This window comes from Grampus griseus (genome assembly GCF_964374135.1).
Source record: "Grampus griseus genome assembly, chromosome: 12".
Taxonomy (NCBI): Eukaryota; Metazoa; Chordata; class Mammalia; order Artiodactyla; family Delphinidae; genus Grampus; species Grampus griseus.
The window spans coordinates 81,292,781-81,317,951 of NC_139006.1; the positions used below are offsets into that span (position 1 = coordinate 81,292,781).

General features: G+C 38.0%; 1 protein-coding gene across 1 annotated transcript in view; it reads left to right on the forward strand.

Moving 5' to 3' along the window:
• The window catches only part of DOK6 (docking protein 6), a 408,133-nt gene that overhangs the window by 268,322 nt on the left and 114,640 nt on the right, over positions 1 to 25,171 (forward strand). Inside the window, exon 5 of the mRNA XM_082668201.1 lies at positions 802 to 991. Coding sequence (XP_082524327.1) covers positions 802 to 991 — 190 coding nt within the window. The remainder of the gene's footprint in view (positions 1 to 801; positions 992 to 25,171) is intronic.

The window sequence follows — 25,171 nt, forward strand, 5'->3', positions numbered from 1 at the left end:
CTAAGGATACTTCATAGGACACTTTGTAGGTCATACCAAGTTCTTTACTTCCTGGAACTTACCAACTAACCTTATTTTTCAAAATAAAGTGCATCTAATGCATTTTAATGGGGATGAGGGGCTGCAGGATTTTGCGGTAACCTTTGAGATACATGAAAGGTTGTAAAGCGAAGTTTGGAATCATTGGCTAATAATCAGATTTTCAATTTCAAACTATCCAGGAATGAAACAGTTATGTGCTTTTATTTTGCATACCAAAACAATGTCTGAAGTTCTGCCGAAGGCAGTAATGAATATCTGCAATTATCACAAGCTGAATGTGACCGTGAATGCTCTGTGCTTTGAGAGTCAGTCTGAGTGGGCATTAAATACTTCACGCCTCAAAGGTAAAATTGAGTACGTTTTTGTGTAAGTTAAAGAAGACATTCCTCGCAGAAATTATTTCTATGACATCCACTTAAGACTATTTGAAGAAGCGGACAGTTACGGCATTTGGGCAGACTCCAATTAGTTTTCTGCCCTTATGTTCCCACTGTACAATTTAACCATTTAATCCCCACCATAGAGAATGCATGCAACAAAAAGTTGAAGAATGAGTGAATGGATTAATGATTAAGAATACTCTAACTCCTTTTCCCATACAATAGAAAAAGGTAGTGTTTCGCAGTATATATCGATGTCACCAAGGGACACAGTAACACTTTCTGAAGGCTGTAGGTAGGTATACAAATTCATACAGTGCTGCCATAAAAAGTTACACCTCTTTTGGCTTCATTTTCTCCATTCCTTGTTTCTTTGCAGAGCGATTCAACGTGTATCTTATGCCTACACCAAACCTGGACATTTATGGCGAATGCACAATGCAGATCACTCATGAGAATATCTATCTCTGGGATATCCACAATGCCAAGGTCAAGCTGGTCATGTGGCCTCTCAGCTCACTGAGGAGATACGGGCGGGACTCAACATGGTTCACGTTTGAGTCAGGAAGGTAAGCTTTGAGCGCAGAAGCCACAGGCAAAGGTTCTGTCCCGCAGTGCCCAGGCTGGCCGTTTCATTTCCATGAAGGGTAGAGAGCACCAAATATATATCAATAATTTCTTCACATTCTTACTGATAATCTGAATAAAATTGTGTTAACTCTATGGCAGGTTAAGTACCCCATTCAAAATAATTCCCGTCTCTTACTCTGGCATCAAACCAGTTTCATAATTATCTTTATCGTACAAGATCTTTGTGAAATTATTACAAGATTATATTTGGGGTTCATCCTCCTATATTTTTGGTGCAATAGGATCTCCATAAAATTCAACATGTCCTTGCCAGCATTATAAATGTGGGGGTTTTTTAAAGGAAAATATTTTGAAAGGAGTTTTATATAAAATTGCTTAAATACTACCTTTTAGGTTTGAGATAAGTTAATGCAATATTCATTTACCCAGATGTTTATGTTAATAACATTAATTATTATTAATTCAGAATGACTGAAAAAAAAAGTTGGCAAATCCATAGTTTATGAAATGTGTAATTCAGATTTTAAATGTAGTATGTCAAGACAAATACATTGGTTTCTTGATCACAGCATATGGTTGGAATCCATAAATGTCTAAAATGAATGTCTAAAATGTGCTTGCTTCACAATCATTATTCACAGGTACGGGTTTAGACGTGAGCTTCAACCAACTGAATCAACGTTATTATGCTCTGACCCCTTTGTGATATTGTTGTCACACATCCAAGACAAGACTTAGGTTTAGGGATTCTCTATAAGAGATGTTTAATGTATTCACACTTGGGGACATGATTTATCACATTCTAGAAATGAATCTGTGGCCTTATAAGGTAATTACAGTGAAGTCACTATGTGACTAGATAGATAAATTACAATAGTTATACAACAGAATATTACCTACCCATGACACACAACTTGGATGAATCTCAGAAACAATGTTGTAAGCATTATGTGTAATTCCATCGGTAGGAAATTCTACAGCAGACAAAACTAATTTACAGTGACAGAAAGCAAATGAATGGTTGCCTAGGATTGGGGATAGGGAGAGAATGGACTCCAGGAAACACAGAGGAACTTTGGGGGTGGTGAAAATTCCCTGTATCCTGACTTTTGTCAAGAGCCACGGAACTGTGTATAAATATTGGTGTGCATCGTTATATGCAAATTCTCCCCCAGTGTTTTTAATGTGAAAAGAAAAAGTGGGGAAAGAAAGTTGGAGGGGATTTACTATTCTTATTTTATATACTTTCCCACTGTTTGAGGTTTGACAGTGAGCATTTTTTACTTTTACAACAAAACACTTCCTCTAGGAGGAATGGGGCCAAGGAAGGGGAGAGAGCCCCAAGCGTTTTCTGGAGAGGGGGTCTTTCTGGAGAGGGGGTCTTGAAGCTGTGAGATACAGCCGGGCCTTTATTCCTAGGTAGACACAGTAAAGTCAGAAGTATGTTTTCATAACCTGAGCAGGCTTTGCACTTTTTACATTTTTCTTGTAAATCTCCGTTTTTTAATACTTTATATCGTCTGATTAAAGAGTTAACCCAAACTTTTGAGGGAGTAATTGGAAAGAAAAGCTTAAAATCACTCATAATTTCTCCATCTTGAGAAAATGGCTTTTAATATTTTGGTTTACTTCTTTCCAATATATTTTAAAATCAGCATATTTTCACTTAACATTATATTGAGAAGTAATCTCTGAGTCCTTTAAAATCAAGATTTTTGTGGTCATATGGTATCTGAACATATGGCTGTACTATCATTAATTTAATATTAGGGTGTTTCCAGAATGAACTAGTATAAATAAAGCCACACTGACCGACCATCTGCGAAAAGATGTGCAAATATCTGATCATTTTCTTAGCAGAGCCTTTTTCAAGAATTACTGGGTCAAAAGCTGTGAACATTTTCAAGGTTCTTCACAATATAGCAGATTGCCTTCAAGGGAAGTAAAATCAATTCACACACCCTCTAAGGGTGCAAAGAGAGTGCTCTTCTTGACCCCATAACCACAGCATTAAAATGATGATTTAGGATGTTTCTATTTTGACAGAGGACTTGGATATCTTGTTATTTTTTTTCTTTTCTCCTTTGTTTCTTTATGTTTGGAGGTGTGTCCTTGTGTTCATTTCTATGTTTTTACTTCTTTGAAATTTGGGTGTCCTTTGCCCTTTAATATTTGGGCTATTGATCATTATTCTGTGTGTCTAGTTTGTAAATTCCAGAAGATCTCACTCTGATTAAAGGTAGCCAAGGGCAGAAGGTTTTGTCCATGTGTGATCCAGAGAAATGAAAGCAGGACGCTGTGTTCCCTAGGTCAGGACTGGGAGAAGCGGGGAGGGGAATGGCATGAGTGATGACAAGTGACAATTTAAAGGAAAAGTTGGCAGGTAAGGCCCGGCCTGTCTTCCTAGTGAACCTTGAGCTGAAGAATGACGTTTTCTGCGTTTTATGTTACTAGCTCTTTGCACAAGGCACATCGTTTGGAAGCAGTCTCTAGCCATTTATTCATACTACTGCGTGTACTGGAATGTAATAAAATTGGATGCCAAAATAGTCCTTTTTCGACCGACAGGCTTTTTCCAAAATGCACTTTAAATTCTACTGTACCGATAAAAGATAAGAATAAACAGTAAAAGTGGAGCAAGGTCATTCTTTCTGGAGGAGCCTACCTCATACATCCTCACACTCATACCCCATACATGTGAGAACAGAAAGAGAGCGGGGGCCGGGAAGCGTTCACTGGGAGCTGTCCTCAAAGGGGCGCAGCCTGGGGAGGTGAAGTCATGGCCCCCTGCCTGCTCAGAGGAATTGCTCTTTTTTTTAAAATAAATTTATTTATTTATTTATTTATTTATTTATAGCTGCGTTGGGTCTTCATTGCTGCGCGGGCTTTCTCTAGTTGTGGCGAGTGGGGGCTGCTCTTCGTTGCGGTGCGCAGGCTTCTCATTGCGGTGGCTTCTCTTGTTGCGGAGCACGGGCTCTAGGCTCGTGGGCTTCAGTAGTTGTGGCACGCAGGCTCAGTAATTGTGACTCGCGGGCTCCAGAGCGCAGGCTCAGTAGTTGTGGCGCACAGGCTTAGTTGCTCCACGGCATGTGGGATCTTCCTGGACCAGGGATCGAACTCGTGTCCCCTGCATTGGCAGGTGGATTCTTAACCACTGAGCCACCAGGGAAGTCCCAGGAATTGCTCTTTTACCATAAAGATTTTAAGTTTGTATTTTAAGAGTGAAAACTACCAATGTGTCATGCAAGATTATTTAATCAAAAAATCAAAAAAGATATCCAAACCTGCAGAGGAAGTCATAGGATTCGTGATTATGTGCAATTTTATCCTGTGAGAGACAAAACCACTTTTTTAACTGCTGATGTGGCTTTTTCACTTCACATAACCTCACAAATGTTGTAAGCAAAACTAAGGATGAGCTCAAATGCCTGCATAACAAAATTCAAGGGAGCCCCGAATCCTTTTTTATAAAATGATTGTTCAAAACATAACCTCCCTATTCAGCACAATGTTTAATATAACACAATCAGTGCTTAAAATATATGTCTTACTAACTTTGATAATATTATCCTTATTGAGAAGCCTGGGGAAAATCTGGTTACAGATTTTTAACAATTGGAAATATAAAACAATACGGTTCCCATAGGAAGATGGTTAATGGAAGCAAATGCTCTATGTGCTATAATCAAGGATTTCGTGATGTCATAGTGAGGCTTATTTTATCCTTAAACCTTTTTTGATCAGTAATACAGAGATAAATCCTTCCTTCTCTAATGTATGACCAGTTAGTTAAAATAAAAGGTAAGGCAGACAGTTTTTAAATGTGATACCAAAGCATGATTACTCCCCCCAAAAAAGATAATTTGACTGTAGCAAAATTAAGAACTTGCCTCTGCAAAAACACTTTTAAGGGAATGAAAAGCAAGACACTGATCTAGAGAAAATATTTGGAAGTCACATATTTGACAGTGCACTTGTATCCAAAACATATATAGAACTTCTAACTCAAAAATAAGAAAAACTACAACCCAATTTTAAAAATAGGGAAAAGATTCAAGCAGAAACTTCACCAAAGAAGACATATGATTGATCAATTATCACAGTAATTATCATATGTCTTTTTGTACATCAAAAGACAATATCAGCAGAGTAAAGAGGCAACTCACGAATTGGGAGAAAATATTTACAAGTCATATATTTGATAAGTGGTTAATGTCCAGAATATAGAGAGAACTTCTAAAAATTAATAACAACAAAAAACAATCTAATTAAAAAATAAGCAAAGGACTTAAGTAGACATTTCTCCAGAGAAGATATACAAATAGTCAGTAGCATATGAAACAATGTTCAGCGTCACTAATTTTTAGGGAAATGCAAATCAAAACTGTGATGAGATGCCACTCACACCCATTAAGAGGGCTACTATCAAAATAATAATAAGTGTTGGTGAGGGTGTGGAGGAATTGGAACCATTGTGCACTGTTGGTGGGTATGTAAAACTGTAGAGCCCCTGTGGAAAACAGTATGGCAGTTCCTCAAAAAATTAAAAATAGGGTTACCATATATGATCCAACAATTCCACTTACGGGCATACACCCAAAAGAATTGAAAGTAGGGTCTCAAAAAGATATATGTACACTAATGTTCATAGAAGCATTATTCACAAGAGCTAAAACATGAAAGCAACTCAAGTGTCCATCAATGGATAAATGGATTTTTAAAATGTGATATATACATACAATGAAGATTATTACGCAGCCATAAAAAGGAAGGAAATTCTGACACATGCTGTAACATCGATGAACCTTGAGGACACTATGCGAAGTGAAATAAGCCAGCCACAAAGAGTTAAGTACAGTATGATTCAACTTACATGAGGTACTTACAGTGGTCAAAATCATAGAGACAGAAAGTAGAATGATGATTGCCAGGAGCTAGGAGGAGAGGGCATGGACAATTATTGTTGAATGAGTATACAGTTTCAATTTTACAAAATGAAAAGAGTTATGGGGATGGACAGTGATGATGGTTTCACAATATTATAAATGTATTTAATATCACTAATCTTAAACACGGTTAAGATAGACCACACAATATTGAAGGAAAAGAACTAAGTGAAAAGACCGATACTACCGGACTTCAAGACATAACTATAAATCTACTGTCATGAAGGCAGTGTAGTATTAGTGAAGAACACACAAATAGGCCAGTGGATCAGAATAGAAAGCCCAGAAATAGGCCGCATGAGTAAAGTCAACTGATCTATGACAAAGGAGCAAAGGTAATACAATGGAGAAAAGCTAGCTTCTTCAACAAATAGTGCTGGAAAAACTGGACATTCACATGCTAAAAATAATTCTAGACACAGACCTTACACCCTTGACAAAAATTAACTCAGAATGGATCACAGACCTAAATGTAAAATGCAAGACCATAAAACTCCTAGAATATAACATAGGAGAAAACCTACATGACCCTGCGTATAGTGATGACATTTTAGATACAACACCAAAGTCATGATCCATTAAGGAATTAACGGATAAGCTGGACTTCATTAAAATTAAAAACTTCTGCTCTGCAAAAGACTTCTCAATGAAAAGACAAGCCACAGGCTGGGAGATCATATTTGAAAAAGATACGTATGATAAAGGACTTTATCCAAAATTACAAAGACGCTTAAAACTCAACAGTAAGAAAGCAAAAACCCAATTAAAAAATGAGCCAAAGACTTTGACAAATAACTCGTCAAAGAAGATATACAGATGGCAAATAAGTACACCATATATCATCAGGGGAATGTAAATTAAAATAACAATTAGATACCACTATACACCTGCTAGAATGGCCAAAATCTGGAACACTGACAACAGCAAATGCTGGAGAGAATGTGGAATAAAAGGACTTTTCATTCCTTGCTCATAGGAATGCAAACTGGTGTAGCCACTTTGGAGGACAATTTGGTGGTTTCTTATGAAACTAAACATATTCCTACCATACAATATAGCAATCAGGCTCCTTGATACTTACCCAAAGAAGTTGAAAACTTATGTCCACACAGAAACCTACACATGAATGGTTATAGCAGGTTTATTCATAATTGTCAGAGCTTGGGATCAACCAAGATGTCCTTCAGAAGGTGAATGAATAAACTGTGTTGCATACAAATAATAGAATACTATTCAGCCCTAAAAAGAAATGAACTATCAAGTCATGAAAAGATGTGGAGGAACCTTAAGTTGCATACTGCTAAGTGAAAGAAACTAATCTGAAAAAGCTACACACCTTATGATTCTAACTATATGACATTCTGAAAAAGAAAAACTGGAGACAGTAAAAAGATCAGTAGTTGCCAAGGGGTTCAGGGATGGTAGAGGATAAATAGAGCACAGAAAATTTTTAGGCCAGTGAAAATACTCTGGATGATACCATAATGATGGATACACATCTTTATACATTTGTCCAAACACATAGGATGTACAACACCAAGAGTGAACCATAATGTAAACTCTGGACTTTGGGTGATTACGATGTCAGCGTAGGTTTATTAAGTAAAACAAATGTACCACTCTGGTGGGAGATGTTGATAATGGAGTAGGCTGTTCACGTGTAGGGGAAAGTAGTTGTCAAATCTCTGTACTTTCCCCTTAATTTTGCTATGAAACTAAAAACTACACCAGAAAATGGTCTTAATAAAAAAAAGTTATGTTGAATAACTTAAATGTATACAACTTCTATTGTTCTTATACCTCAGTAAAGCTGGAAAAAATAAATCTTGTATGTGGAAGTGTTGGAATATATTTTTGTTCTAAATTTTACACACCTATTGTTCCCTATAATCTAATACCTTGTAACAGTATGATAAATTTCTATCATCTATTAGTACAGTTGTCCATCGGTATTTGTGGGGGCTTGGTTCCAGGACCCCCTGTGCATCACAAAATCCAAGGATGCTCAAGTTCTTCGTATAAAATGGTGTAGTACAGTTGGCTCTCTGTATCCACTGGGTTCTGCATCCTGGAGGATGGATTTGAAGGACCAACTGTAACTGTGGCTGGAAACAACGGACATGCGGCACACAGATATTTCCTTTGACTGTGCCATGAAACATGAGACACATCAGCAAAGCTCTATGAAGATGGAAGAACATGTGTTTTTGCAGCACTATTAGATTTGGGTTAAAATACTTGTTCTTCTATGTATTTGGCCAAATTGGTTTTCATTCTTGTATCTTATACCCTTTATTTGTGACCACAAGGACTGAAATATTACTTTGTAGCCCTTTGTGATGTCTGGGAATTAGGCAAGGTTTGGAATGTATTCAGTGCTCAAAAAATACTAGTTTTTTCCCCCTTTTTAAAATCTCTTCTTATCTTTTATTTATGAAAATTGAAATTATTTAATAAAGTTATAGTTTTTTTAAAAGTCAGATGGTCAGTAAGCTATAATAAGATGGTGAAAATCTAAGCAAATAAAAAACTAAAGAAATATGAAAGAAAAATGTTTTGAAACAGCTGATGTTGACACAATTTCAATTTCCTTCACAACATGTAAAGTATTATTTGTCTGTACTCTTCTACAGTTGCTAAAAAAAAGATAATTCTGAATTTTTTAAGTTTAGTGAAATACAGCTTTAGCTGAAATGCACTCACGAATTACTAGCATGACCACGTGTCTATAATATGCTGTGTGCCTGTAACAGGTAAAGATACTGATGAATTCGCTGTCCTTTGAGTGAGTGGTAGGTTTACTCATTTGACTAATTAAGGACTAAAATATTTTCATTTGTATGGGAATTTTTTTAGGTTATGGCTATTTAATTAAAAATAATCATTTCAGCACTCAATGCTTGTGCTCACTGGTGGATTTCTAGCCTCGCAGTGTCCTGAGGCTTATGCCTGTGGTTATCACCAGCATTAAAATAAATGAACCCGAAGTCATAAGACTGGTCTGGAGTGGCACATTAACTCACTTGGAAAATTCCTCTTAAAGCTTTCATAAGCCAGTCTAAGAAACTGCAATTAACAGTGATATGTGCATCTCCTCTGTAGGTGACCACTTCCCCAGAAAGAGTCACTTTGTATGTCTATATTCAGCACGTTTGTTAAAATACAGTCTCTATTTTTTAATTACACTCTGGGCTGATACTATAAAATCATGTCCTGGTGTTTTAGCTTTTTTCATAGAAGAATGTTGATTTCTTCAAAGCAAAGGATCCTTTTTGATTACCAGTATTGCCGTGTACAGTGTTGGGCATGTGAAATAGGTGTTTGATGAATTTAATCATCTTTTGTAAATGTGTTACATCTGATAGCTTTCAAAGCTCTTGCTGTTACAGGCACACAGCTTATGAAAGTGGCCCAACATACAGTCACATCAAAAATAATAAAATATCTACAAGTAAATCTGCATAAGGGGTTAAAAGACCTATACTTGGAAAACTATGAGACACTGATGAAAGAAATTGAAGACAACACAAACAGTTGGAAACATATACCGTGTTCATGGATTGGAAGAATTAATATAGTTAAAATGACCATAGTACCCAAGGCAATCTACAGATTCAATGGAATCCTTATCAAAACACCAAGGGCATTTTTCACAGAAATAGGACAAATAATTTTAAAATTTGTATGGAAATACAAAACCCCAAATAGCCAACACAATCTTGAGAAAGAAGACTAGAACTGGAGGAATCATGCTCCCTGACTTCAGATTATACTACATAGCTACAGTAATCAAAACAGTATGGTACTGGCACAAAAATAGTTACATAGATTATTGGAACAGAATAGACAGCCCAGAAATAAAGCAACACACCTATGGTCATTTAATCTATGACAAAGGAGGCAAAAATATACAATTGAGAAAAGACACTCTTTTCAATAAGTGGTGCCGGGAAAACTGAACAGCTACATGTAAAAGAATGAAATTAGAATGGTCTCTAATGTCATATACAAAAATAAACTCAAAATGGATTAAAGACCTAAATGTAAGCCCAGAAACCATAAAACTCCTAGAAGAAAACATAGGTGGAGCACTGTTTGACATAAATTGTAGCAATATATTTTTTTGGATCAGTGTCCTAAAGCCAGGGAAATAAAAGCAAAAATAAACAAATGGGACCTAATTACAGGTAAACTTAAAAGCTTTTGCACAGCAGAGGAAACCATCAACAAAACAAAAGGACAATCTACTGAATGGAAGAAAATATTTGCAACTGATATGACTGATAAGGGGTTAATATCCAAAATAATAAGCAACTCATACAACTCAACATCAAAAAAACAAACAACACGATTTTTAAAAAATGGGCAGAAGACCTGAATCAACATTTTTCCAAAGAAGACATACAGATAGCCAACAGGCACATGAAAAGATGATCAACATCATTAATCATTAGAGAAATGCAAATTAAAGCCACAATGAGATATCACTTCACACCTGTCATAATGACTATCATCAAAAAGACCACAACTAACAAATGCTGGCAAGGATGTGAAGAAAAGGGACCCTTATACTCAGTGGGAATGTAAATTGGTGCAACTACTGTGGAAAACAGTATGGAGGTTTCTCAAAAACCTAAAAATAGAACTACCATATGACCCAGCAATTCCACTCCTGGGTATTCAAAAAAAACCCCAAAACATTCATTTGAAAAGATATGTGCACCCTAATGTTCATAGCAGCATATTTACAATTGCCAACATATGGAAGCAACCTAGGTGCCCATCAACAGATAATTGGATAAAGAAGATGTGGTATATATATACAATGGAATATTACTCAACCACAAAAAAGAATGAAATTTTGCCATTTGCAACAACATGGATGGACTTGGAAGGTATTATGCTAAGTGAAATATGTCAGACAGGGAAAGACAAATACTGTATGATATCACTTATATGTGGAACCTAAAAAATAAAACAAGCTAGTGAATATAACAAAAAAGAAACAGACTCACAGATATAGAGAACAAACTAGTGACTACCAGTGGGGAGAGGGCAAGGGGAGGGGCAAGATAGGGGTAGGAGATTAAAAGTTACAAACTACTGTGTATAAAATAAATAAGCCACAAGGATATATAGTACAAAACAGGGAATATAGACAGTATTTTATAGTAACTATGAATGGAATATAACCTTTAAAAATTGTGAATCATTGTGTTGTTGTACACCTGAAACTTATTGTTAGTGTATATCAACTGTACCTGAATTTTTTTAAAAAATAGTCAAAAAATGGCTGGACAGAGCTTCCTTCTCCCTTCCACCATGTGAGAACAGGTGAAAAGAGAGTGTCTATGATTCAGTAACCTCTCACCAGACACCACATCTGCCAGCTCCATGATCTTGGACATCCCAGCCTCCAGAACGGTGAGGAATAAATTTTTGTTGTTTATAAGCCACCCAGTCTGTGATATTTTGTTAAAGCAGCCCAAAATGGACCAAGACATCTGCTGCTCTGTTTATTTGAAATTATTCACCTGGTTAAAGATAGCCCACAACGTCACTAGATAGATAATATCTAAAATTTAAATCTATGTGTACTTTCATGCATTAAAAGCACCTCCCTGCTGCCTGTAACATAAAGACTAAGTTTTCTTGGCATGGCCTATAAAACACTCCTGGTTCTGTGCTTTATTTGCCTTTTCAACAAACTCTCTGCTTATGTCCTGCTTACTGCTCTAAACTCCAGCATCAAATAACACGTAATGAAGGTCACCTAAGCTTTGCCTGTGCCGTCCATCCATCCTGAGCATCCTGCCATCTCCCACTGTCCTCCCACTTTAGCTCAAATCGTTCCAACTCATCTTTTATGATTCCAGTAGCAGATCGTCTCCTTCGGGAAAACTCCTAAGTCCCTAAAATCGGATTCAATGGCCTTTTGCCCAAACAGAACTGCTCTCCAAGTATCTCCTGCTCCCCTACATTTCCCAACACCCAGGGCAGTCTGGGGCGCCATCTGACTAGCTCCCAACAAAAGGTTATGAACAGAAGTGATCTGTGTTTAAGCTAATGCACTTATTTCTTATGCCAATGTTGTCCTGGTTGCCCAGGATAGATGCCCGGAACCAAAGTGGACTAGTATGAATGAGAAATTCCTGCTGCATTAAACCACTGACACTTTGTTTGTTATTTAGGGATAAGTCTGTTTGATCCTGATAGAAATTGATAGCAGGAAGAGCGCCAGCTGCAGTAATAAATAAATAAATAGCCCTAAGATCTGTGGCACTGAAATCACGGTTGTGTCGGGGATAAAGGAGAGGGATGTGGGAGCTGGAGAAGAGATGTCATGCAGTTGATGAGATGCTGACAGAGCTCTTGCCTCTGGGTGAAATGTGTGATAACCTTCCAGGCCAACTGCATGTGTAATGAGCTTCTGGATTGTAAGACCAAATACAAATTAAAATTAAGAGACTTCATTCTCTGTTGAAAATGGGTGGAAAGATTGCTCTCCCCTCCCTTTTTCTTTGAACTTACTTACTTTAGAAAATGTACAATTGTAAGTACTTTCTTCTATCTGAAATGCATATAAATCCTTCTGAAAGTGAAATAGGTCTTTTGTCAGCTTTAAGAACCAGGAGTGCCCTTCTCTCTCTCTCTCTCTCTCTCTCTCTCTCTCTCTCTCTCTCTCTCTCTCTCTCTCTCTCTCTCTCTCTCTCGGACTCAGGAACCACTTCTTAAACATGAAAGGAGAGAGTGCCCCTCACCCCCAGTTTCTGTGGGAGAGTAGGAGCCTAACGTCAGTGGTGCTTGGCTCCAGATTGCAAAACTACCTCCTGTCATAAAGGTGTGAGAAGTTTGTTTTTCCTCTAGATAAAACCAAGTAGCTAATCTAGGTGGTCACTTCAGTTACCAGGTGAATCTAGGATGAACTCTGTGGCAAATGCTGCTGTCACATCCTCTTACTTGAGACCAGTTATTGTTTATCTTGAGAACATGTACATAGTGGGTTATATCTGCTTGTGACTATGAAAAGGGCGAGATGTCTTTTTCTTTGCAGTCTCTTAGCAGATTGCCTGTGATGTGCATCACATTCTGGTTTAATATGAATAAGATATCAAGAGTATTTTCTTTCTCTATTACTTTTGTGGAGAGGATTTCTAGATTGGAAGAAGATTTTGCTTTTAACTGTATTTCCTAACAACATCTTAGGGAAGAAGTTAGAAAACAAAATGTTTGTTGGCTCGCAAGAGACTACAAAGAAAGGATCTCAGGGAAAACTTGAGAACTTGCAAGCAAAAATGAAAGGGATTTGAAAAAAATCAAACCCCTGAAAAATTGGAAAAGATAAGTATGTTGAGTCACCAAAGAGTAAGGAGATAAAATTAAGAAAGTCTTTTAAGTGACAAAAATAAGTTAAAACAGCCTCAAGAAAAAGAACAGAATAAGAGTATAGTCTCCACATTTATTGCTAAAACCTCTCGATAAAGGCGTTCGAGGTAAAGGGCAGCTTAAGAGTATGGTGCCTAGGATAATCTTTTAATTATAAAAGATGACCGAGGGTAAAGGACTGATTGAGTGGTGCTCCTACAGAACTTGACAAAGTCAAGGTAGCACCTTTAAACCAAAAGAGAGAGGTTTGGGGAAGAGGAAACAAAATATTATAGCAAATCTGAGAAGTACGTCTTAAAAAAAAAATCCAAAATGGTGGGTACAGAATGAGGGTCAAGGATCACTGTTAACCCTTAGTTAGAGTAAGGAACCTCAGGTTACCTGGTGAGCAGCATTTCAGAATGACCAGGGCCAGTCCCGCCTTCCGCATGTCTCCTATTCCCTCTGCTTAAAGGGGAGTGTCTGCAGTGCTGGGCTTCCTGACCCTCTTGAACCACTGTTCATTAGGTGGGGAAAAGCAGAAAAATTCCTTTTAGATCATTCTTTTGGAATCAAGAGAAGTCATATCGGGAACTGATTTAGATACTGTTGCATATCACCTGCAGATTCTGGACCTGGAGCTGGAATCAAGGGCTGGATGAATTGCTTTTCGGTTTGTCTCCTTTAGGGCAGGGTTGAGTGTGTAGGAAAAAGAGAGGAAAGGGATCTTTGCTGACCAGAAGTGATGATTGTGGCAGAGATAGTCGTGCTTACCAAGCAGTCCACCGACTCCCCTGTATTTACCTTTCCCCTTGCAATTAGGTGGGCCCCGTGAGACACAGTTCTGGACAAGGGGCTAATGTGCATTGCCTCTGCCAGAGTATTTGAATGTCTTGTGTTAGTCAACTTGGGCTGTCGTAACAAAATACCATAGAATGGGAGACTTAAACAACATAAATTTATTTCTTGCAGTTCTGGAGGCTGAGAAGTCCAAGATCAAGGTGCTGGTGAGTGGCTCCTTGTGAGGGCTCTCTTCTTGGCTTGCAGACAGCCACATTCTCACTGTACCCTCACATGGTGGAAAGGGAGTGAGAGGAAGCAAGTTTCCTGTGTCTCTTGTTATGAGGACACCAATCCTATTGCATCAGAGCCCCGTTCTTATGCCTCATTTAACCTTAATTACCTCAGAAAGGCCCTTTCTGCAAATATAGTCATATTGGGGTTCGAGGCTTCAGTATATAAACTGGGGAGGGGGGGTGTACAATTAGTCTAGAGCATGCCTGTTGAAGAATTTTCCAACACTTTCAGCCACTGTGCAACTGAAGTGGTCTATTGCTGAAATGTCTTAGCCACAAGGTTGCAGGAGCCTGGGTTTCTGAATCCAGTTTGCCCTGGTGATTTGCCCAGACACGTATCAGACATAGCTTGAGTGAGAAATAAACATTTGTTGTGTTAAGCCATTGAGGTTCGAAGTTACCTTTCTTATTTTTTTAATTACACAGCATAAGTGAACTAATTTTCCTAATCCATAACCTTTTTGTGATTTCAGTACCTACTCACTAAATCTCTTTTATTACAATTCCTACTTTATATCATAACCATTGGTCCATCTGTCTCTCCAAGTACCCTATGAGCGCATTAAAGACAGGGATTATTTAGTCATCTCTCTTTCTCTAAAACGTCATGGTATTTGACAAATGATTGAAAGTATCTCATAATTAATGGGATTTTCAATGTCACAAAAAGATTTAAATTATCATGTTCCATTGAGTTTCAATTACATAGTATAGGGAATAAGAAAGGCCTCTTCCTTGAAAAATTTGCATCACGGATATATGTGATGTTAAAAAATCCTATGTCTGTGTAAACTTTTCCTTTACTTCCAGAGAATTAATATTAAGACAAAGCCTTTGAGGAACTTAGTGTCTTTTGTGTGTGTGCCTAATTTGGTAAATCTCTTGCTACTACAACACTGGGACTAATTTTTTCCCCTAGGATAAAACATTAATTAAATGACTTAGGAAACCATTCTTATCAAGAAATGGAGGCTCTGATCTTAATTTTTGCTCCATTAACTTTAAGGTTCAGTACATTTTTATTGAACCCATACATACTTTAATGTGAATTGCTTTTCATTAATTGGTCTATAGGGATTCCAATGACAGTTTTGGCCTTCCTTTTAGGTTTTTTACTTCTCCTTCAAAAAGTTCCTAAACTTTAGTAATAGTCATTAAATCAAGGAACGATTGCTGGAATCGAGAGGATGAGAATCAATGGAAAGAGATGGAAGTTCTGGTTTGATCTCCTCCTTGGATGTGGCAGGTCTCCACCTCCACCAATGAGACTTACATCTCACAGGAGACTAATCCAGGCTGGCTTTTTTAGAACATTTGAATCATTTGTTTATTAATGACTGATTGATTCATTCAAAAGATGCACATATTTTCACATGTCTGGAATTGAGATCTATGTTGTTACTATTATGGCATTTACATTGAATGGCATCATTCGATGGTGGCCGCCAGGTGGTGCTAGCAATGTAGTTGCTGTTACCTGCAGGCACACAGCCTTGGTCATTGATGCCAATGTTTTCATCCCTTCAATAGAAGCTACATGTAATGTTAGTGCTTCACTTCTTGAGTTTAATTATATTTCAGTTTAATGTCAACTCTTCAGTGTTTCACTCAAGAAACATTTTAGGAACATTTGAGAAAAACAAAACTGATTGTGAACACCTTCTTGTAGATAAAGTATTCACCAGCCAGCATAAAACTTGTAGAATGGGTGTCAGTGGTTTAGAAGAAAAGTTTAAAGTCAAAAGCAGCATACTCTTTAATAAAGAACTGTGTACCACTAACACTCCTGATGGCAAATGAAATAATATTTTGTGAAAAAAGAAAAACAAAGGACATTGGTAATTCTGGATTGATTCAGAAGAGTTGGACTCTGTATGTGCAAACGTTTTAGAAATTCCTTTGTTAACTTATTTTACTTATTTTTTATGCATATATAAAAGTAACATATAATAATGTATGACAAGTGAGCCTGAGTCTTATAATACATACATTTTTAAGAGATTAAAAAAAACTTTGTATAAGAACATAACTGTGATACATAAAATTGGGTGACTCTTATCATCCTTGGTGTTTTATATTTGACAAAATATGGTAGTTATTGTGTTCATATTATATGCCAGGCATTGTTTAGGTGCTTGGGTGACTCAGAGAACAAAGGTCTCTGCCTTCATGATGCTTATAGGTTGTTGAGGCAGGACAATAACAAAGTAAGCACATTAGGATAAACATAAATAATACATCAGGTGTTGATGAGTGTTATGGAGAAAAAACATAACATAGTAAAGGTATAGGCATGATGGGGATGGATGCTATTTGATAGAGTTGGTCAAACAAGACATCTTATTTAAGGTGATATTCCAGTAGATACCTAAAGGAAGTGAAGAAGAAGCTTTGTAGGTGGTTATTTGAGAAATAACACCCTTGGAAGAGGGAGTATCAAGCCCAAAGACCCAGCCAGGGACAGTACTGCGCTTTATATTTAAAGAGTAGAAAATGTGGCCAGAGCAGAGTGAGTGTGGAAGGTTTAGGAGATGACACCAGACAGATGCTTTGGGCCCGACTAAGTAGCATCCTCTGAGGCTTATTGAGGACTTTAGGTTTTACTTTGATTGGATTCAGAAGCCATTGGGATACTTAGATCAGCAAGATGCAGCCTCCGTTATATTATAAAAGAGATTTACTCCAGATGTTGTATGGAGACCAGACTGTAGGGAAGTAATGATGAAAGCAAGGAGAACAGTTAGGATCCTGTTGCAATATCCAGACAAGTGATGATGGACCAAAGTTTACCAGGGGAGAAGAGGATAAACTATCAAATTTAGAGTCTGAATAGATGTGGGATGTGAAAAAAAACCATATGAATTAACCATTGACTTTGAGAATTGGACCAAGCAACCAGAAAAATATAGATGCCATTTACTGTAATGTAGAATACTGAAAGGGTGAAAGATTGGGTTGAAAATCCAGTTTGTTTTCTGACAGGGTGAGTTTGAGATATCTTGTGGACAACCAAGGGGAATTTCAGGAGGTGGCTGCGTATACGTATCTGGATATCAGGGAAGAGTCACCAGCAAGTAGATTCCTTTTAAGTTATATACCTGAATGCCTCACTTATGGGAAGAGAAGATACAAACATCCATTACTTACTCCTGGGCAAAAATGCTTCAAGTGGTAGATAATAGTAACCATATTAAGTACTACAGAGAAGATGAGTAAGATGAAGCTTGAGAAGCAACATGCTGATTTTGCAAATCAGAGGCCACCGATGGCCTTGAAAAGAGCTGTTTCAGTGGAGTCATGGGGGCAAAAGACTGGAGTGAGTTCAAGAGTGAGAGGAGAGAAATCAGAATCCGCAAGGACGATGACTCAAGAAATTTTATTGTGAAGATAACAGAAATAGAGAAGTAGCTGGAAAAGAATGTGAGGTTAAACTTTTTTTTTGAAGATGAGCTATATTAAAAAACATTTGCATGAAGACAGGAGTCATACTATACAGAGGGAAAAAATGATAAAGCAGAAGAAGGAGGGAAACGTCCCTAATCAATGTCCTTGAGTTGATGAGAGGAAATGGGATCTAGTGAACAAGTGAGCAGCTACAGTAAATAAATATATATATATATATATATATGTATGTATGTATGTATGTATTTTAAACAGGAAGGTGTAATGGAGGATGATATAAATGGAGGCAGGCGTTTGGGGCTCACGATAGAGGCATGTGGAAGTTGTCTCCTGATAGTTTCTGTTTTCTTGGTGAAGTACGAAGCAGGGTAACTGACCATGAGGCTAGAGGGAAAAAGTATTCAATATTAGATGCAAGAGAAGGTATAATATGGTTGTTTGGGTGAGTAAACCTACCACAGAAGTAGAGTAAGATGGCCAGTTAACACCAAAGTAGAGTTCTCGCAACCGCCAGCCGAATCTGTGGCCTCATCCATTTTCCTCTGCTCCTGGCTCATCACCCAGTGCTACTTCCAAACTCTCCCAGGCTTCTGCCCTTCAGATCTTCAGTGGGGCTCAGGCCCTCTCTGCACCCCACAGGTGAGCCGGGTGGCGCTTAGGTTCCTGTACTTCCCCACGTCAGACACCCACGTCTGCCATTGTCCCTCTTCTGCACTCGGAGTGGCTGTACGTGGGGATTGTGAGGGTTCTTCGAGGTGCTGCAGCCTGCCTCTACTGTGCTCCTACTTATAATGTTCCCAGGCTCCCCAAATATCTGAACATTTCTGAAGTGTCCCCCTCCCTCCAGCACACATCCTTGGTTCCCGTCATTTTATACTCGCTAGGATCCTTCTTACTTACTTACATCTGTCCATGCCGTCTTGTCTACCTGGAATAGTCCTCCCCCTACCCCACCCCTCACATCTCATGCACACACACACACAACCGTTCAACCTTCCTTAACTTAGATGCTCCTATAATGACGTATACAGAACCTCTACACTATAGCACTGAACACACTGATTGCAAAGCCCTACACACCTCGTCAGACCCCACACTGCCCTAAGAGTCCTTTAAGAGGAGATGTTTTTCTAGCAGCCTGCCTGGTATCTGCCATAGAAGTCTGTGAAATGAGTGACAGGACACACGAGTGAGGGAGACTGCCAGCCCCAGAGGAACTGGGCAGTGTCATGTGCAAGACCCCAAAGCCCAGCACCAGTTCTAAGATTCTCTTAATCACTCAGGTTAAGCAGGAAAAAATAAGTCTCTTAGGCTATTTCTACTCTAATGAGACAGCATAGGTAATACCAACAATTATGCTACTGTATGAGGCAGAGCCGTGAGAACAAAACCTCAGAAATGATTTCCAACTGTCCGGTATTTTCTTCACTTAATAGGAATGAAGGATCCTATTATAACAAAATCTGAGAATGAAGCAGCATCATAAATCAGGAAAAAGTTAAAGGTGAGGGAATAGTATTATTTTTCATTTCTTTTGTGTCTAAGGTGTCTGTGACTTAAATAACAAGTGTATTCGTCTCCAGATACGGTCAAAACATATTCCTGTTCCCTAAAGTGAGGGCGATTTTGGCAGGAATGAAAGACGTTCCTGTGTCATCCTTTCCTAATTACGCTTCCCGTGGTGTGAGAGATTTCTTATGCATCTCTCCCCTCCCCCTTCTTCCTTCCCCTCCCCTTCTTCCTTCCCCCTCCCCTTCTTCCTTCCCCCTCCCCCTTCTTCCTTCCCCCTCCCCCTTCTTCCTTCCCCCTCCCCCTTCCTCTACTCTCCAGACGCCCCCTTCCCCCCTTCTGCCAACTCCTCTTCACCCCTCCCCTTTTGCTCCTTTCTCTTCCTTCTTTTTAATAAATATTATCTACTTCGGCTTCTGTTTTGCTTTCCTTGTCTCCTTTCTACCTGACAAATCCTGATCCAGTCCCTCCAAAATGTCAAACTTTCTCCAAGCTTCCCTCCTAAAACTACTTAAACTTTCATGTGAAATAGACCTCCTAAAAATCCCTGAAGCAGAAGAGTGTGTAACATCAATTTATATGTGAAGCCACAAGGCCCTAAATTGAAATTTAAGTCTACTAACTTTAAGAAGAATAAAAAACGTTCAGAAAAAAAATTCACTTTCTTTTTTTCTCAGTTAGTTTATATTGTGGTACAGTATACATAACATAAAATTTACAATATTACCGTTTTATTAAAGATATTTTTACAGCAGTTTTAGGTTCACAGCAAACCTACAGCAAAGGTACAGAGATTTCATATATATCACCTGAACACACACGTGCACAGACTACCCCATTATCAACTGCCCCACCAGAGGGGTGCATTTGTTGCAAATAATGCATCTGCACCGGCACACCATAATCACCCCAAATCCAGAGTTTACATTATGGTTCACTCTTAGTATTGTACATTCCATGGGTTTGGACAAATATACATGCATCCGTCATTGTGGTGTCATCCAGAGATGTTTCACTGCCCTAAAAATGCTCTGTGTTCAGCCTATTCATCCCTCCCCACCCTTAATCTCTAATTACAACATTGATCTTCTTACTGTCTCTGTAGTTTTGCCTTTTCCAGAATGTCACATCGTTGGAAATATACCAGTGTGTAGTCTTTTCAGAGTGGCTTCTTTCACTTAGTAGTGTGCAGTTTAAGGTTCTTCTGTGTTTTCTCATGGCTTGGTAGTTCATTTTTTTTAGTGCTAAATAATATTCCATTGTCTGGATGTACCAAGTTTATTTATCCATTCACCTACTAAAGGACATCTTGTTAGATTCCAGGTTTTGGCAATTATGAATAAAGCTGCTATAAGCATTCATATGCAGGTTGTTTTGTGGATATAAGTCTTCACATCCTTTGGGTAAATATCAAGGAGTGTGATTGCTGGCTTGTGTGCTAAGAGTATGCTTAGTTTTGTAAGAAATCACCAAACTATCTTCCAAAATGGCTGCACCGTTCAGCATTCCTGCCAGCAATGATTGGGAGTTCCTGTTGCTCCACATCTCCAGTGTTTGGTGTTGTCAGTGTTCCGAATTTTGACCATTCCAACAGATGTGCAGTGGTATCTCATGGTTGTTTTAATTGGCGTTTCCCTGGTGATACGTGATGTGGAGCATCTTTCCATATGCCTATTTGCCATCTTTTTTTTTTTTTTTTTTTTTTTTGCGGTATGCGGGCCTCTCACTGTTGTGGCCTCTCCCGTTGCGGAGCACAGGCTCCAGACGGGCAGGTTCAGCGGCCACGGCTCACGGGCCTAGCCGCTCCACGGCATATGGGATCTTCCCAGACCGGGGCACGAACCCATGTCCCCTGCATCAGCAGGCGGACTCTCAACCACTGCGCCACCAGGGAAGCCCCTATTTGCCATCTTAACTGGGTTGTTTGTTTTCATATTGTTGAGTTTTAAGAGTTCTTCTATATTTTAGGTAACTGTCCTTTATCAGATGTAGCTTTTGCAAATATGATCTCCCAGTCCGTGGCTCGTCTCCTCATTCTCTTGACATTGTCTTTTTCAGAGCAGAAGGCTTTAATTTTAATGAAGTCCAGCTTATCAATTATTTCTTTCATGTGTCATGACTTTGGTATTGTATTTAAAATGCCCTCATCATACCCAAGGTCATCTAGGTTTTCTCCTAAAATGCCAAGGTGTTTAGGAGCTCTGTGCCAGGAACTAAGACTAAATATGTATTTCTTGTTATAAATTACAGTATCTCAATAAGACAACTCAAATTGGTATCATTTAAGAGGAGCAAAAAAATAAATGAATGGAGTCCCTGAGTTTATGATCTGATTTCCTTCAAGTCTATTTCCAAATAGATATCTTTAATTTACAAGTAGAATTAGCAGGAAATTAACACATAGAGAATTGATTACATTTGGACATAAATTTTAGTAAATGATCTATGAACTAAATTATTTTTAACAACTGTATGTAAATAGTGATCTTTAAATCACAGATAAAAGAATGATTTGATTTGAATATCTGTTACCTTTTTAAACATTAGAAGATTCCACTATCATGAGAATTTTATTTTTCATATTTGTTAAAAACTAACCAATGAGCTTGTGTATCCTCTGAGTCATTTCTTTTGAAAAACACTGTTTGAATTACAATTATTGGGTATGGAAAATATACTGTTGTTACACTGTTTTTAATATGAAAATACATTTGCTCCTTGAAGCTCTGAATCCTCCATTTTCATTTGATGTTTGTCCAAGTACTCCTTAAGGCTTCACATGTTTACTTTCCCATTCATTACCTGATGTGTTTTAATCGCTCATCAATATTGCCAGATAGCGATTAATTTCATCCTATTTTGTAAAGGTTATGCTGAGTCAAGTAGAAAAGAAGATAGACTATCAGTTCATGTCAGAAATACTGGGGAACAAAGCTTTCTTGACTTTTAATCCTTTGTGGATACTATATACACATAGAATATATATATATTCTACCAAAGTCTTTGAGCATGCCAATTACCTTGCCATAAATGTGCATAGGAAACTCACTTCTCCAGAAATTCACAATAAATGAAGTGCTAAGTATAGCACTGTTTTTTTTTCCTGATTCAATTATACAAATTGAAAACATGTTAAAGAATAGTGTTTTCAAAACACACCAAATTCGCCTTGAAATTAAAACTATAATTGAGAAATTTAGAAATACTTTGCACGCCAGGTTATCGAGACTAAAATGTGTCAGTTACTCGTCCATAAATGGTCACTGAGTCCCTACTCTTTGAAGGGATATACAGTATACCCAGCTCACAATCTATCCCTAGAATGACTAACCTGGTTTGGGGAAAGCATGACGAAGAGTGCTTGCTATGACTATAATTTAATAAGATCTAAAATTCATAAATATATCTTGGTGAGTCAAGGAAGGAAAGACTTAGAAGTGTACAGGCAGCTAAGAAGTCAGAAAATGTTTATTTCTCTCATTATAACACGATAACATTGGAAAACTAATGCTGTCGGGGGTAGAATGGCCTGCAGACATATGATAAGATGTTTAATAACTAGTAGCCTGCAGTAGACCCTGTACAGATGTTTATAGTTTCTTTTCCTCCTCTACATTTTTTTGTAAATTTTTATTTCTGCTTTACCTCTAACTAAAAATCTTTTATGGCATATTTCTTCTACTTATTTTATGTGTTTTCCAGAGCTTCATAATTATTGAATGCAATTCTTTTGGCATAAATATCATATTCTCCTACAGGCAGATTTACTGAGATGCCTGTGATCTATGTCTCCAGGACCCCTCTCTAATAACAGGGGCCTTGCAACCTATTTGCATATGTGCTGAATGATTTTCATCACTTTGTAGATGTACAGTATTTTTCTACTCTTCTTATTACAGTAAAATGACTTCCAAAATTCTATAAGCTTTGGGCCCCACAAAAACCTGGATCTATACCTGATCACTCTTGTATCTGTTGACTTATTTCACCAGTAAGGGTGCTGGATTTCTGTAAACATATCTACCTTTTCCATACCCCCTCCTTTCCAAATGGAATTAATAAAACTCACTCCCAAGATGGTGGCCTGCACTGGTGTCCTGGTTCCTCACCAAGAATCATTGCTGCTTGGATCACGTAGAAATTAAATTGCCCATCTTGCCCTAAGCTTCATCAGTACTCCAAGCAAAATGATTCTAAAAAATTATAAGTTCAACAGTGTATTCCACTGTGGAGAAAAGAGTTAAAGCTCCTCGTCTGTGATCCATTTTTCTCCTGAGTAACACTAAAGGAATGTCCAGGGGACAGAAGGAAAGCAAGTGGTCTAGTGTATAGTCTTGTAAACATGCTGAGTGACCTTCTGGTAAATAGATTAAGGATATTGCTGGGAACAGATTCCCTATGTACAGAATGCCCTTAGCAGGATGCTCCTGGTTTAAGACTGCCTTTGGTCAACAGTCCTGTGGTGGACTTATAAGGCAGTGCTCCCTAGAGAATGCCACCTAAACTAAATGTTTGGGATATAAAATAAAAATATGCATTTCCTGACTCCCTGCCGGGTGTGCCTGTCGCATATGTCACTTAGAGAACTCATGTAATCTGAGGAAGATAGTGCACATCGGCAGCAGAAGGAAGGTCCTGAGGAGCTGCTCTCGACGGCCCAGTCCTTTTCCTGCCTTGTCTGTACCTCTTGATTGGGGTAAAATTTGACATTCAGTAAAATCTCTTGACAGTCTGACCCTTTGGATTGGCCCATCCCCAACATGTTCACAGTTGGTTGACAGGGAATAAGTTAAATACATTCAGAAAGACATTATGATCCATTAATATTTCTTATAAATGAATAATCCCTAAATGTAAATGTTTTTAGCAAATGTAAATATTTTTAGTCGAAAGAAAAACTAATAAATAAAAAAGACGTTTCAAATAGACGTTAATACCAGGGTACCATCTTAGTTGGACACAAAGAACTGAGAAGGAGATTTTGCAGGGCAATTCATCTAAATATTTAGGGATATTTTTATATGATAAATACTTTATGTATCCAGTGACATTCTCCAAAACATGATGAGAGTATTTGTCAACATACAAAGAACTTAGGTAAGTTGAGTTATGCTTTCGTTGGCTCACAGAATTACTCCAAGGGAAGAAGGATTTGATATGAATAATATGCGTGACCAAGTTTTTATATGACCAAGTTTGGCACCATGACGCTATAAATTTCTCACATTAAGGTCATGTAATGAAGTGGTTTAGACTAGAATATGAAATCTCAGGCAATCGATTCTGGATTAAACTTCTCTTGCGAATCAACTCCTTTGAATGTCAGATCCTCATCTGAAAACTGGAGATTAATTTTGCCGAGGCCATGGGGTTGTTTTTAGAATTAAATGGAAAAGTGCTACTTATAAAGAAATTATGACAGTGTTTGACACGCAGTATACAGGAGCCCAGTTATTATTAATTAGACGTATTATGTCTTTTAAAATTTTAAGACAATATCTGAACTTAAAGGACACTAGAGTTTTATACTTTAAAAGAGAAATTAGAAACCAGATCCCAGAGTGTTGCACACGCATGCCAATGAACAAGGTAGCCCGTGGCCTCACAAATTTCCAAGCTGAAGGTGTCAGTTGCCCACCCCTCACACCCTGTTCTGAGTGGCAGAACTGTCAGTCAGGTGCATTGTTAACCGCAGGGCTGGTGAGGAATGAGAAGCACATTTGACATTTGGCTTTGCAGGTGAATGAATTCTTCCAATCTCACGGTCTTTGAAATAAAAGACTCTCTGATGTTACATTTGAACGACTCATGCTCCATTGCATCTGTAAAGGGACTGTATTTGCAACAAGTCAAATCAGGG